The 15,161-nt window shown below is 36.5% G+C and overlaps 2 protein-coding genes across 7 annotated transcripts; one reads left to right on the plus strand and one right to left on the minus strand.

The window, feature by feature from the left end:
• The first annotated feature begins 890 nt into the window (after positions 1–890).
• LOC105142608 (1-phosphatidylinositol-3-phosphate 5-kinase FAB1B-like) lies at positions 891–12,477 on the plus strand. 6 transcript variants are annotated; one of them, XM_011050320.1, is made up of 13 exons: positions 891–1,251; positions 1,346–2,481; positions 3,061–3,810; positions 4,092–4,245; positions 4,362–4,706; positions 5,060–5,863; positions 5,936–6,267; positions 6,606–6,729; positions 6,806–6,976; positions 7,575–9,122; positions 9,556–9,822; positions 9,980–10,286; positions 10,716–11,291. In XM_011050320.1, the coding sequence occupies exons 2-13, from the start codon at positions 1,859–1,861 to the stop codon at positions 10,787–10,789; spliced, it is 5,499 nt and encodes a 1,832-aa protein (XP_011048622.1). In that variant the 5' UTR covers positions 891–1,251; positions 1,346–1,858; the 3' UTR covers positions 10,790–11,291. The 6 variants fall into 6 exon arrangements, 5 of the variants coding, with proteins under 5 accessions (XP_011048622.1, XP_011048620.1, XP_011048619.1 ...); XM_011050318.1 differs by having other exon boundaries at positions 1,379–2,481; XR_845583.1 differs by lacking the exon at positions 10,716–11,291 and adding an exon at positions 12,467–12,477 and having other exon boundaries at positions 891–2,481; positions 9,980–10,459.
• On the minus strand, positions 11,439–12,333 carry LOC105142607 (uncharacterized). Its single transcript, XM_011050316.1, has 3 exons — positions 12,046–12,333; positions 11,825–11,952; positions 11,439–11,721 (listed from the first exon to the last, which is right to left on the minus strand). Exons 1-3 carry the CDS (start codon positions 12,202–12,204, stop codon positions 11,586–11,588), a joined length of 423 nt encoding a protein of 140 aa, XP_011048618.1. The 5' UTR covers positions 12,205–12,333; the 3' UTR covers positions 11,439–11,585.
• Positions 12,478–15,161: the final 2,684 nt, after the last annotated feature.

Consider the following 15,161-nt stretch of genomic DNA (forward strand, 5'->3'; position numbering starts at 1 on the left):
TAAATTTTTTTATTTATTTTAAATTAATATACTTTTAATATTTTTGAATTATTTTAATATATCAATGTTAAAATTAATTTTTTAAAAATAAAAAAAATATTATTTTAATACATTTCAATATAAAAAATATTAAAAAAAAATCATTCTAAACAATCATTTTAAAAAAATTATTTAATTGGAGTGTTGAGACATCAACAGAGTCGTTGCCTATAAGAAAAAACAAAAGAGTAAAGGACCAAGATTCTCGTCTCCTAAATGATAGGAGATAGGTGTCATGAGGGCTTAATTGACGAATTTGAGAATTTATTATTATTATTATTATTATTATTATTATTATTATTATTATTATCATCAGTAAAACAAACATTCTACGTGCATACTATTATTATTATTATTATTATGATCATCAGCAAAACAAACATTCTACGTGCATCCGTTGCTTGCTAAAATAAAAGAGGCATGCAATGCGTCGCGTCAGCAAAAAGCAGAAAACGCGTTCTTCGGAAACAACAAATCTATAGAGAGAGGAAAAAAAAAAAGGAACAAAAATGTCCGGAACAAGAAAATAAAAGCGAAAAAGACACGCACAGTTGGTATAAAATGTCAACAGTAATTTTTTATTTTTAAAAAATTATTTTTAAAATTAATATATTAAAATAATTTTAAAATATTAAAAACCTATTAATTTAAAAATAAATCTTAAATATTTTAAAAAATACTTATATCCACCATCTCCCCAACACTTGCCCACTCCTGGCTAAAATTTGAGGGCATTCTTGAACTTTTCAATTTTCAGTTTCTTTTTTTTTTTTTTGCTAATAGAACCTTTTGTTTTTTTATCACCTTATCATAACAAATTAACAATACACACACACATGCACATCATTAACCCTATGTGGCTATGTCCTCTGTCAATTTATTTATTTATTTCCAATTGCAGGTGTTCTTAGATTTTTCATTTATTAGCATTTTTATGCTTCTTCCCCCATGTCATTAAATGGAGCAGCTTGTTTATATATATACAAGAAAGAGGAGAGGAGGAAATACATGGTGATGACCATGACGGTGGTAATTTAGCAGCTTCATACAATAATTTGATTGCTTCTTTAGAGAATTCCTATCTAGGTAGACAGCCAGGCTTTTTTATTGCAAATCCGCACCTACCCCTCTTGTCACGGATTGATTTGACTAGGTGTCGTAAATCTCTTGGAGAACAAGATCTTATGCTGTTTTGTTAATTGTCTTTTCAAGGTAATAAAATTAAAGTTTGTATTTTTTTTTCACGGTCTTGTATTGTATCATTCAATCAGACCTTTTTCCCTTCTGTCTATCTCTGCAAGGAAAGATTAGAGACAGATTTGTGCTACTTTTGTTTTAGGTGTTGGATTTGATCCATTTAGTTGTAAAGCTGGTGGGGGTGTTTTGAAAAGAAGAAGCTTTTTATGTGAATTGTACTGGTTGAGATCGCGTTGCATGACTTTTCGCTGTTTTGAGCTTCTGGGTATTTTTAGTTTAGTGTATTTTTGTGTGTGGTAAGTTGTTTCTTGAACTGGGTTAGGTTTTCATAGGTGTGTTGAGGTCAGTTCTGGGTCAAGGAGTGATAAAGAAGTTGAAGGTGCATGTTTGAGGTTATTGGAAGTGGGATGGTTTCTTTCAATTTTGGATCGATTAGGGTTTCGTGATTGTCTGCTTACTGATGAAATGAATAATTGGTGTTAGATAGTGGTGGAGATTTTGATTTCTTGATTGCGATGTTTGTATCTCTTGATTCGAGATGAAAATTTTTGGATATTGTTAGTTGGTTAAGAGTGGCAAATGAATATAGCATAATGAACGGGGCAGTAAGGATTGGTTTTAGATGAAACCTTCCGGCAAGACGTTTTCTGAGCTAATTTGCCTTTTGAAATCCTGGATCCCTTGGCGCTCTGAGCCTGCTAGCGTGTCAAGGGATTTTTGGATGCCCGATCAGAGTTGTAGGGTATGCTACGAGTGTGATTCTCAATTTACAGTATTTAATCGCAGACATCATTGTCGACTTTGTGGCCGAGTTTTCTGTGCCAAGTGTACAACCAACTCAGTTCCTGCTCCATCAAGTGATCCGAGGACTGTTCAGGAAGACTTGGAGAAGATTCGGGTATGTAATTATTGTTCCAGGCAATGGCAGCAAGGTTTAGCTACTTTTGATAATGGAATACAGATTCCCAGCCTAGATCTTAGTAGTTCACCTTCTGCAGCAAGTTTTATCAGCACTAGATCTTGTGGCACAGCTAACAGTAGTAGTAGCATCACTGGTGGTTCATTGCCATACATGGTTCGGCCTAATCAGCAAGCTGAGCATAGTTCACGTCTCAGCCCTCCTCAAGCAACAGAAATGGATAACAGTTCTGATAAGCAAGGGGAAGTGGAATCGGCTAGGTGCAAAGACCCTGTTGCTGACATAGAATATAGATCTCCAGGCGGATATGCATTTTCGGTGAACAGGTATGATGATGGTCTTCTTTTAGCACTAAATATACAGTTATTATTTGGTGCATGCATCAGAAATGTATAGAAATGTAACGATCTAATATTCTTTTTTTCAAGGCATTGAGGTTGAATAAATTGATATGCCATTTATTAGCCAGAGAGAGTGGTTCTTTTTTAGAATATAGCGATTAGCTAATTCCTTTTTGATCATCCAATTTTACTCGTTGCTGTCTAGGTTTGTTTACATATGTTTACCATGTAAAGGCTTCTCAAACCAAAAGAATTCACTCTTTATTCTCCTCGTAATAAACGATCCTTAGCTCCCATGGAAGCAACCTAGGTTTGTTGAGATATGTGTGTGCGCAATGGCCCCTCAAGCCAAAAGGACTAACCTTTTGCACTCAAAGATAAAAGGATCTTTTGCTTATGTTTAAAGTTTAGCATGCCAAAATCAGCCCCCTCGGCAGAAGATTAAGTCCTAGATTTGTCTCTGCTTACAAGCATGGTAATATTTGGAATTTGTAGCTCTGCCATGTAGAAGATGTTAGTTTTAATGCATAGCTATTAATTATTAAATCCTTGGTTCTGCTTTAGTACCAGAAGTGATGACGACGACGACGAGTATGGTGCATATCGATCTGATTCTGAAACAAGGCATTCTCCTCAAGTCAATGATTACTATTGTCAAGTTGAGTTTGATGACATAAGTAATGACGGTGGATCTTGCAAGGCTCATCTTGATGGAGAAACTATTGAACCAAAAAGTTTAAGCAGTTCTCCATTAAGGCACAGTTTTGGTCCACAGAATTTGGAACGAATGCCACAGCTCAGGAAAAGGGATGAACGGGAGATGGATGATGAATGTGAAGTACCATCCTCTATGTATACTGGAGAAGATGGTAACACTGAACCTGTGGATTTTGAGAACAGTGGAGTGCTTTGGCTCCCCCCCGAGCCAGAAGATGAAGAAGATGAGAGGGAAGTCGGTTTTTTTGAAGATGACGACGACGATAGGGATGCTGCAGGAGAGTGGGGATATTTACGGGCATCTGGAAGTTTCAGAAGTGGAGAATTTCATAACAGGGATAGGTCAAGTGATGAGCACAAGAAGGTCATGAAGAATGTGGTTGATGGGCATTTTAGGGCTTTGGTATCTCAGCTATTACAGGTTGAGAATGTTCCTGTGGGAGATGAAAATGATAAAGAGAGCTGGTTGGAGATCATCACATCTTTGTCATGGGAGGCTGCTACTTTATTAAAGCCAGATATGAGCAAAGGTGGAGGAATGGATCCTGGTGGATATGTGAAAGTAAAATGCATTGCTTCTGGACGCTGCTGTGAGAGGTAATCGCTACCTTGATTTACACTTCCCATGGATAGGCCACCCTGTTCCAGTTTTTTTAAAGATAACTACTCCACATGGATTTCTCACTCCTTTGATAATCAAGGTGAAAGGTTGTGAAGCCATATCATAAATAACGTTAGCTAACTTGCTTATTTTACGTTTGTATAACTCCATCAGGAAAGGTATTTGCTTTTAAAAGTGAATTTATGTTTTGCTACACTTCTTGTTGCTGTTTCTTTAAGTTTATTTTTACCTGCTTTGATTTTGATTTGTTTTCTAGTATGGTGGTCAAAGGTGTTGTTTGTAAGAAAAATGTTGCTCATCGTCGAATGACTTCAAAAATAGAGAAACCTCGATTATTGATCCTTGGAGGGGCTCTTGAGTACCAGCGAGTTTCTAAGCACCTGTCAAGTTTTGATACTCTATTACAGCAGGTTCTGATTTCTAAACACTTGTCTCAACCCTTTATGCTTTAGTTTCTTCCTTATTGCTCTCAGTCTACCAGAGCAATTATGTGTTTTTTCTTGAACTTTTTTCTCTCATTATCTAGGAAATGGAGCATTTGAAGATGGCAGTGGCAAAGATAGATGCACACAACCCTGATGTCCTTTTAGTGGAGAATTCAGTATCACGACATGCACAGGAATACCTTCTTGCTAAAGACATATCTCTTGTTCTTAATATCAAGAGGCCACTTTTAGAACGTATAGCCCGCTGCACAGGTGCTCAAATAGTCCCTTCAATTGATCATCTATCTTCCCCAAAGTTGGGGTACTGTGAAAAGTTCCATGTGGAGAGGTTTTTGGAAGATCTTGGTACTGCTGGGCATGGTGGGAAAAAACTGGTGAAGACATTAATGTATTTTGAAGGCTGCCCAAAGCCATTGGGTTTTACTGTAAGTCCCTGAAACTTGAGTCATTTTACAACAAGTTGCCGAGGTTAAAAGTTTTGATGGACACTTGATCAGGTTTCTGAATTGCATTGTTTTCGGCCAATCGATGCTTTATCTACTCTGGTGATTTTACACATTGTAACGAAGTTGAAAACATTTTCTAAGTTATTGTTCAGGAAATAATCCTGGTTGGACTATGGAATGGTTGGTGGTCCCAGCTGCATGCACCTATGCAATTGTGTAGCTAGTAGCTCTGCCATTGATATATTAGTCCTTTGATTTTGCAGGCTACTTTCAATTTGATTGCTGGGCCTACTACTAAGTTGTATTTATCTCTTTAATTTCTATTATCTCAGATTTTACTTAGAGGTGCTAATGGGGATGAGTTGAAGAAAGTGAAACACGTGGTCCAATATGGTGTTTTTGCAGCATATCACTTGGCTTTGGAGACATCTTTTCTTGCTGATGAAGGAGCATCTCTGCCAGAACTCCCGCTGAACACTCCAATAACCGTTGCACTTCCAGATAAACCATCAAGCATTGAGAGATCAATATCAACTGTACCTGGTTTCACTATTGCTGCCAATGAAAAATCTCAAGGGTTGCAATCAAGCAATGAACCACAAAGATCATATAGCGCCCCTACTGCAAGTCTGGTCTCAACCATCATCGGTTCTTCTGTTGACAATGTACCTGCAGCAGATTGTCCCAGCTCTCAATCCTCAGAATCCACTTCATCTCGCTTCAATTCAACTGAATTTCTTTCTGCCGTTCCATATACTGAGAAAGCTGTATCAGCTTCTCTGGTTGCTGAAATTGCTGCGGCTGATCATCTTACTGCCAGTGGCTTTGGGTCTTCAGATGGTGTTGCAATGAACTCTTCCCTGAATGATTTCAATGAAATCATCACAACTCAGCCATACAGTTCAGAGGTATCATCTGCTCAACGAGATTCTAGAAGGACTCTTGAGGAGCCAGAACCTTTAAAAGAAGAGTTTCCTCCATCACCTTCAGATCATCTGAGCATTTTGGTTTCCTTGTCTTCCCGGTGTGTGTGGAAGGGGACAGTCTGTGAGAGGTCCCATCTCATCCGCATTAAATACTATGGAAGCTTTGACAAACCTTTGGGTCGGTTTTTACGAGACCATTTATTTGATCAGGTAAAATCTTTTTTCCCAAATTTGTTATATCTTTTAGAAATTTGGTCATTACTATATCTGTTATACTCGCAGAGTTACAGCTGCCGTTCTTGTGAGATGCCATCAGAAGCACATGTTCATTGCTATACTCACAGGCAAGGAACCCTTACTATATCTGTTAAGAAGCTACCTGAAATACTGTTACCAGGTGAACAGGATGGGAAAATCTGGATGTGGCACAGATGTCTGAGGTGTCCACGTATCAGTGGTTTTCCTCCAGCTACTCGGAGAGTAGTAATGTCAGATGCTGCTTGGGGTTTATCTTTTGGGAAATTTTTGGAGCTTAGTTTTTCAAATCATGCAGCTGCAAGCAGGGTGGCAAGCTGTGGTCATTCTCTTCACAGGGATTGTCTTCGTTTCTATGGGTAATTTTGTTAATCTCTTCATCATTTTATGCTGTAAATTATCATACAAATTCATTATTATCTACAGTCACTACATCTTGTGAAAATATATAATAATGGTATTTCTGCTGGATTTAATCTTGACAATTGTTTTATAAACATTATGGAACCAAGATGTCAGTCAGGACCATGTTGGGTTATATCTGCTAAAACACCTCTTCTTCAATGTTCTCGAATATTTACTGAATGTTTCTAGTTATATAACTTTTAAGCTTGTGTGTCCATTTGACAATCTATAGCAGGAGAAAAATCCTTTTCATAAACAAGTCCTCTCACTCTCACAGTCTTTACATGTGCAGTTTTGGGAAAATGGTTGCCTGCTTTCGATATGCATCAATTAATGTTCTCTCTGTATACCTTCCTCCCTCGAGAGTTGATTTCAGCTTTGAGAATCAAGAGTGGATGCAGAAAGAAACAGATGAGGTGCAGTGATCCCCATTTTGGACTTTTCATTATCTTACACCTGTATATGGGCGATTACATTGTCTGATTATAACAGGTGGTCAATCGGGCAGAACTTCTACGTTCTGAAGTACTCAATGCTCTTAGTCAAATCTCAGAGAAACGATGTAAGATTGAGCAACTTAACAATGGCATGAAACTACCTGAATTGAGACGCCAGATAGCAGAACTTGAATTGATGTTGCAAAAGGAGATGACAGAATTTGAGGTGAGGTTTACTATACCTTTTGATTTTCTAGTCTTTAGTTACACAAGCATCATAGGTGAGCCATTTCTGTAGTGAACACTTGTGTGCATGTGAATAGGGACTCTTTAAAGTAATATTATGTTCAAAATCTTCCCTAATTCTGCTATTTTCTGAATGTTAACCATCTTTAACACCCCCACCCCCCCTAAAACTTTTCTTAAATTTACTTTCAACTCATAGAATGTTAATGTTGTCATGTTTATTAACAGAACCACAATCATGGAAAATTAACAATTGACTATAAACAAACTGCTGTCATTTAGTCAAAATGTTTGTAAAAATTGAAGTATTCATAGCTTTATTTATTTAGTTCACATCTATGTAACCATGGAAAGCATCTTCTGACTTCCATAAAGTTCCCTTAGAAATCTGTTTTTCCTCACAATTATTTTCATCAATTTTTTTTTTGTTTAAAAAAGTGCATATAGTTGAAACAAATATCAAATCTGTTGCATCCTTGTGGCTTCTATGATTTCTCAGAAATCTTTCTTAAAAGTTTTTGTGTGAATTTGTTATATAAAAATACGTAGGAGTTTAAATCATTCTCATTGCTGTTCAGGAGTGGCTCCGCAAACTCTTGAGCAGGAAAGTGAAAAATGGGCAACCTGTTATTGACATTCTTGAGATCAACAGACTGCGGAGGCAGTTACTCTTCCAGTCTTACATGTGGGACAACCGTCTGATTTATGCAGCCAGTTTAGATAACAGCTTCCATGATGATTCAAACAGCTCAACTTCAGGATATGAGGAGAAACTGCTGGAGCCGGATAATAGTGATAAGCTCGTTGAGGAAAACATGGGACTCAGGCCAGGAAATGGTTTCAGTAGCTGTGACTTTCCTTCTGTTGATGCCAAGCTGCTTAAAGGCTCTGACCAGAAAGGAGGCTTTGGTAGCAACACAAACCTATCTGACAAGGTTAATCAAGAAATGGATGTGTGTCCAGGCCCCAGTCATGGAAAAGAAGGCCATGCTAATCTTTGCACTACCATGTCTGCCCATAATCTATCTGACATTAAGGAATCTGGTGGAAATTTTTTCAGGACCCTTTCTGATGGACAGGTTCCTATCATGGCAAATCTATCGGATACCCTTGATGGTGCATGGACTGGTGAGAATCACCCGGGAGTTGGGACACTAAAGGATGATAAAAATAGGCTTTCTGATTCAGCTATGGAAGAATCTTCAACCACTGCTGTGGGATTGGAGGGGGTAGATTTGGAGGGCCATGCCAAAGACCGAGATGGATCCAAAGCATGCTATTCTCCTTCACCTTCATTGTCTGCCAAGGACCCTGATAACATGGAAGATTATATGAGCTGGCTAAGAATGCCATTTTTGAATTTCTATCGTTCATTGAACAAGAATTTTTTAACAAGCTCTGAGAAGCTTGGTACTCTGGGTGAGTATAATCCTGTTTATGTTTCATCCTTCAGGAGTTTGGAACTCCAAGGTGGGGCTAGGCTACTTCTGCCTGTGGGTGTGAACGACACGGTCATTCCTGTGTATGACGATGAACCCACGAGTCTGATATCTTATGCTTTAGTGTCACCAGAATATCATGCCCAACTAACTGATGAGGGGGAAAGAATAAAAGACACTGGAGAATCCAATTCTTTCTCAAGTTTATCTGAATCATTCCACTCTCTCGAAGAAGTAAGCTTTGATTTGTATAAAAGTTTTGGATATACAGATGAGAGCATCTTGTCCATGTCTGGATCACGTAGCTCCTTGATTTTGGACCCACTCTCCTACACAAAGGCTATGCATGTCAGAGTTTCTTTTGGAGATGACGGCCCAGATGGTAAGGCAAGATATTCTGTGACTTGTTACTATGCTAAGCGGTTTGAAACCTTGAGGAGGATATGCTGCCCAGCTGAACTTGATTTTGTAAGGTCTCTTAGTCGTTGTAAGAAGTGGGGAGCTCAAGGTGGCAAGAGCAATGTCTTCTTTGCAAAAACCTTAGATGATCGCTTTATCATCAAACAAGTCACAAAAACAGAATTGGAGTCGTTTATAAAATTTGCTCCTGCTTACTTCAGGTATCTCTCTGATTCAATTAGCTCAAGAAGTCCAACATGCCTGGCAAAGATTTTGGGAATTTACCAGGTGCTTATTCTTGGAGACCTTAAATGAAAAGTAGGCAAAATTATCATAGTTATTTAGTTTGACTGACGTCTTGCCTAGATTGAAACTTTGTTTGACTGTCTGTACCTTAAGCCAAATACGTAAGTAATCTTATGGGTGACCACAAAAGCTTGTGAACAGCTGGCTACCAGTATCTGCCAAGGTTCTGCTTCTGCCAGCTGGTTGGTGCAAGTGGAGCTTTAGAAGTTTTTAAAAAGCTCTTTATTTTTAAAATTAAAATGCTTATACAATCTGATTGGCGGTCTTGTATGAAAATAGTCGTAAGAAAAATTTGAGGATGCTAGCCCTGTCACTTTTGCAGCCAATGAAGGAGATTTTGTGTTAACAATTCATACAGGGCATTGAATAAGTTCCTGAAAACTTATTGCTTTGTTTTTTTCTTTCTTGTTGAAAGGTTACATCGAAGAATCTGAAAGGTGGGAAGGAAACGAAGATGGATGTTCTAGTTATGGAGAACCTTCTATACAGGAGGAAAGTGACCCGCCTTTATGATCTTAAAGGATCTTCCCGGTCACGGTATAATTCAGATTCTAGTGGGAGCAACAAGGTTCTGCTGGATCAGAACTTGATTGAAGCAATGCCAACCTCTCCCATTTTTGTGGGAAACAAGTCAAAGCGGCTGCTGGAGAGAGCTGTTTGGAATGATACTTCTTTTCTTGCAGTAAGTTCTAAATCTGTTTCTTTCTTTCTTTCCATTTATTTTATTTCCTTTTACTATTTTTTCATCAAAAGTGTCTAGTTGCTGTGGTTATTTAGTACTTGAAGATGAATATGTCTTCGTTGTCGACTTTTAATTTGTCATGGTTATAAATATGCAGTCTATTGATGTAATGGATTACTCATTATTGGTTGGGGTTGATGAGGAGAAGCATGAGTTGGCTCTTGGGATAATTGATTTCATGAGGCAGTATACATGGGACAAACATTTGGAAACATGGGTTAAGACTTCAGGCATACTTGGCGGGCCAAAGAATGAATCTCCAACTGTTATTTCTCCGAAGCAATATAAGAAAAGGTTTAGGAAAGCGATGACTACCTATTTTCTGATGGTCCCAGATCAATGGTCCCCTCCCTCCATCATTCCTAGTAAATCCCAGTCTGATTTGGGCGAAGAGCATGCACAAGGTGCGCCTTCAGTTGATTGATATTACGGGTCTGCGTTCATGCACATTTAAACTTGAATTTTTGGAACATTCCTCCAACAGTTTTTCTCTCATTCTTGATATTTCATTTCATTTTTTTTTCTATAGAATTTACTTTTGTAACTTTAGTTAAGAAGAGAAGCTCATAATTATTAAGTTAAGAAGAGAAGCTCATAATTATTAATTAGGAGATTCAGTCGAGGGTATAATATTGGATGTCCTTCCCTGAAATCTTTGTACAAAAAAAGAAAAAAAGAAGCAGCATTGCAACATGTACATGTATCAAAAGTGAATATTATGTCTTGTGTTTTAGTGCTGATTTTGATATCCATTCCCTAAATCATGATCATTGTTTTTCGGTCTGTATATCCATTTTTGGATCTCTTCCCCAACTGCTTCTTTCCCTCGGCAGGACATACTATAGCCTGGTACTGTGCAAGGACTAAGAGTAAAGTAGATGAGATAAAGGACACGATGAAAATGTAACAGTTGATTTGGTGGTAGCATCTGTCTAGCATTGTTTGGCATTCTGATCTCTGTAAATCAAGATGCCATTTTTCGTTTTTGTGGCATAATGAACCTTGGATTACTTTGCTGAAGCAAGTGCCGAATGAATGTGTTGCAAATTGACTTTGGGGGTAAAGTTACTTGGTCAAACGAGCTTTGTATTAGAGTAAAACTTGCAGCCAGCTGGTAATTGCTTGTCAAACATGATATGCAGATTCACACTTTCATCTTTCCACCTTGTTACTAGGATATTCAAATCTCTTTGTAGACGCTCTGATGCATAATATATTTGAAAATATTCAAACTGTTTGATTTCTAGCACAAGAATCATGTCCTGTGTTCTGCAAGGTGCGTTTCCTGCGCTTCATTTTTGTCAAAATCTCTCCTTAGTGATTGCACCCGAGCTAAAATATAATGGCGTTTGCAAATGATTGCGGGTGATTTTTCATAGGCCCAGCCATTTCACCCATTTAGCTTTGAAACAGCATTAAGAATCAGTTTTAGAAAGCTGCCATTGTTGTTCTCTATTTGTGACAAAAGGAGTGAGTGCGCGTGCATATTCACTTCAATGAAGAAAAAAAGCGGCAGCAGAAGGGGAGAAAGTTGAAATGCTGATCAGACTGGAAAAAAATGAAAAATGAAATGCTTCAAGACAGATGAGTGATTTTATGATCGCCATTTACATTCTGTGATTGAAATAAAGGTTTTTTTTTCCCCGTTATGTTGGGACTTATTTCAGATAATGTTGGTTAAACTTACAGGAGTTAGTTACTGATCAGTAGAATTTGTTAAAGCCATTCCGATTGCAGTCCTCTTGCACAACAATAACATCATTTTCAGTGTTGTTAAACTCACCGCCATTGACAATCTGAAGTAATCTTTGTTGAAGAAGATTGATGATCTCAGCATCCCTGAAGTCAACCAAAGATTGACAAAACTTTTTCAGGTATTGATTTCGGATATTACAATAGAGGACTAAATTACAATATGCTACTTGGTTGAGAACAATCAAACCTTGGATGGTATGATGAACATCGAAGGTGTTGGTGAAATCGAGGGCCTTCATCGAATCCCTCACAGATTATCTCCCCGCTTTCATCTCTATAACAAACTATGCCCTCGGCTCGATTCTCGAAAACCAGCTAGAAATTTAACAGAAAGTTTTATATATATATATATATATAGATCAAGAAACATGGAAGACGAGACGAAACAAGTGTACGAATATTTAATACCTTGGCTTTTAATGAGGATCTGACCGGAAGAGTAGGTGCTTTCTTGAGTGGAACATGACTACTATTCCGTTGAAGCATCAAAATCCTGCTTACAGGTTTTATAACAGGTCCGGATTTTTGAACCAGGATGTGAGGACAAGACAAGCATGTTACAGCCATTGATCAATGCTAGAAGAAGAGGAAGGAGGAGTAGTTTTGTTTGTTGTCTCAGGATCTGTGCCTGGCTCTGCAAGAACATGATAAGGTAGTTTTGATCGCCAGGTTTTTGTAGGTCTAAAAGGATATAAAATTCAATTATTGTTAGGTTATGTCATGTCAGCATGCATTGTAGGGGCCGTAAAATACAGAGCTTTCAAATGGGTCCCATGATGCTTATCTTAAACCTGTTCCTGAGATTGGTGAGCCCTCACTTGTCTTGTAGTTAGGTGATGCTTCCGTGTTTCTGATCCATTGGTTGGTGGGTCTGTTCATCGTTTCACATCAGATATGCGTAAGTATCGCTCGATGTATGTGCGCATCTTATCGATGATCGTAGTTTTTCTGTTTTTTTTTTATCCAAGGCTGAACATGGGGCGACCACAGCAACATGGATGGAAAGAAATTTACACTAGTTATCCGAGTTATTAAAATGTTTTTTTATTTAAAAATATATTAAAATAATATTTTTAAAATTTATATTTAACATCATTTACACAATTTTAACTATAAAATTTGTTTTTGCCCTTTTAACAGATATAATGTTGAAAATTGTGACAGCTTTTAAAATAGAAATTAAAAAAAATAAAGTGAAAATATTTAAAAATTACTTCTCATGTTCTTTTTAATTATACAACATACACAATTAAATTTTACTGTCACAATCACAAGAAAACGCTATTGAGCTTTCTTTGTAATCTAAAGATTAAACAATGGTGATGGTTCAAGATTGTAATTATATTCCGGTCATCGAGAAGGGGTGCGGGGCTGCCTCCTCAGAGTTCCAACGCTTGCTGAGAGGGAAGAGTAAAGCATCCTCTCGTGTCACGAGCTTAGCATCAATCAGACCTTTTCTTCAAAGGGGCAGCACCGTGTACCTATTCGTGGAAGAATTCTCCATCAATCTGTTTCAGATGTCCTCTGTAAGGTGGCAATTTCATTCGAGTCAACAGTTAAGCTGGTGATCAGCATTCATAGCAGGCTGTGGCATGTAATTCAGAAAACAGAGTATAGCGACGGCTATAGATGCTTTTAACAGCGAAGAGATCTTTTCTCTCTCCCACACACATCTAAAGTGGATTATTATTCTTTATCAACATCATTATCGAATCCTTGACGTTTGATTTTTTATTTTTATTTTTATTTTTTTTTAACAATTAAAATGTATAATTGTTCTTTATCAGCATGGCTTCTAGATGCTACATGTTTGGGTTAACAAGGTTTTTCATCCAAGTTATTTGGTGTAGTATAATTACTATACCTAATTTTTTTACATTTATTATAACTGTGTCTCATTCAAGTCATTTAAAATATTTTTTTAAATTTAAAAATAAATTGATATTCGAACATAATTAATATATTAATAAATACCTAAAACTACTACATGTATATAAAAAAATTAAACTAAAAAAGGGGGTTAAATTGGACTTTTTTACAGGCAATTAGAACCAAATTAAAAATGAAGTTATGGGATCAAAAGAATAGACACTTAAAACTAAAGGGATAAAAATGTTAAGATAAAAAAAATTAGATACTAAATTAAACTTTTACATAAACTACTAAATTAACATCTTTTCAATATTCATGGAAAAATATTAACCATTTAGGCAACTACCCACCACGTCAATTAATTCCTATTTATGTTTTTTTTTCATGTTTTTTTATGAAAGATATTTTTTTCATTACCAACATGATTTTATTAAAAATAAAAAATAGATAGGTGTTTATAAATTTTTTTATTTTTTTTATATTGATTAGAAGGTGTTTTTATATTAGAAATGGAGTTATTGAAGGTTTTCAAGATTTTTTTATATAAAAAACAAGATGAAACCTTGGTTTTGGAGGTACAGAAATTATATTGTTAATAAAAAGAATATGATACAATAAAAAATGCAAAAAAAAAATACAGAAATGAGAAATGATAATTTTGACCAAAGATATACGTCTTTTCTTCAAAATTTTAATTACTTGAATAGAAATGAATTCTTATACTGAAACATAAATACCTAAAAATATATAAATAAAAATAATATAAAACTAAAAAAATAATTAAACTGATTTTTTTACAGTACCTCAGGAACCAAATTAAAAATGAAATTGGAGGATCAAAACGCAGACACTTAAAACTGAAGGGATAAAAATGTCAAAATACAAAACTTCAGAAACTAAATTGAACTTTTACATAAACTTCAAGAACTAAATTAAAATCTTTTCAATAATTCATGGATTTAAATATGAAAAAAACAAAGTTTTAGAATTGAAATAAGACTAAAAAGGATAAAAAGAAACATAAAAGGTTTAGACAACAAATTGAACTTTTTTTTTTTTTTTGAAGTTTGCACTGCAATCTGCATTGTGTCGCGATGCAGTAAACACAGCATCTGTATACTTCAAAATTTTCCCCATCCCTTCTCTGTCTCTCCCCTCTCTTTACTATTTCTACCGAAACACATTTATAAGCTTTGCCCATAATTTACCAAATCTAAAATCTTATTTGTATTTTTTATTGCAAGAACATCTGGTACCCTGAGCTTTAACTATATTCAATTATTGACCCACAGTTGTGCGTGAATAAGATCGTTCATGATGCATGATGAGTGGAATATGTGTGTCCTTAAGCCTCGACCTTGCAGCTAGGAGACCACTTGCCAGCACACAAACATACATGGCCTGCTCCTCCAACTCCATGTATTGGGGTCCAGAAGAGCCTTAAACCGATTCTACTATGTGTGATGAACTGAAAGAATTCTACCAGAAGAGAACTTTTCAAGAATATCAGAATAATCAATTACTAGGGCCCGTTTCATATCTCATTAGAGCTTGATTTCTGTTCCTGGGCCATCCTTGTATGGATTGGGTTTAGCCCTCGTTGGTGAAACCCATTTCCAGGTTCACGGAAAGAATGGAAAGGAAAAGGTTAT

Source organism: Populus euphratica, unplaced genomic scaffold (genome assembly GCF_000495115.2).
Source record: "Populus euphratica unplaced genomic scaffold, PopEup_1.0 scaffold209.1, whole genome shotgun sequence".
In the NCBI taxonomy this organism is placed as follows: Eukaryota; Viridiplantae; Streptophyta; class Magnoliopsida; order Malpighiales; family Salicaceae; genus Populus; species Populus euphratica.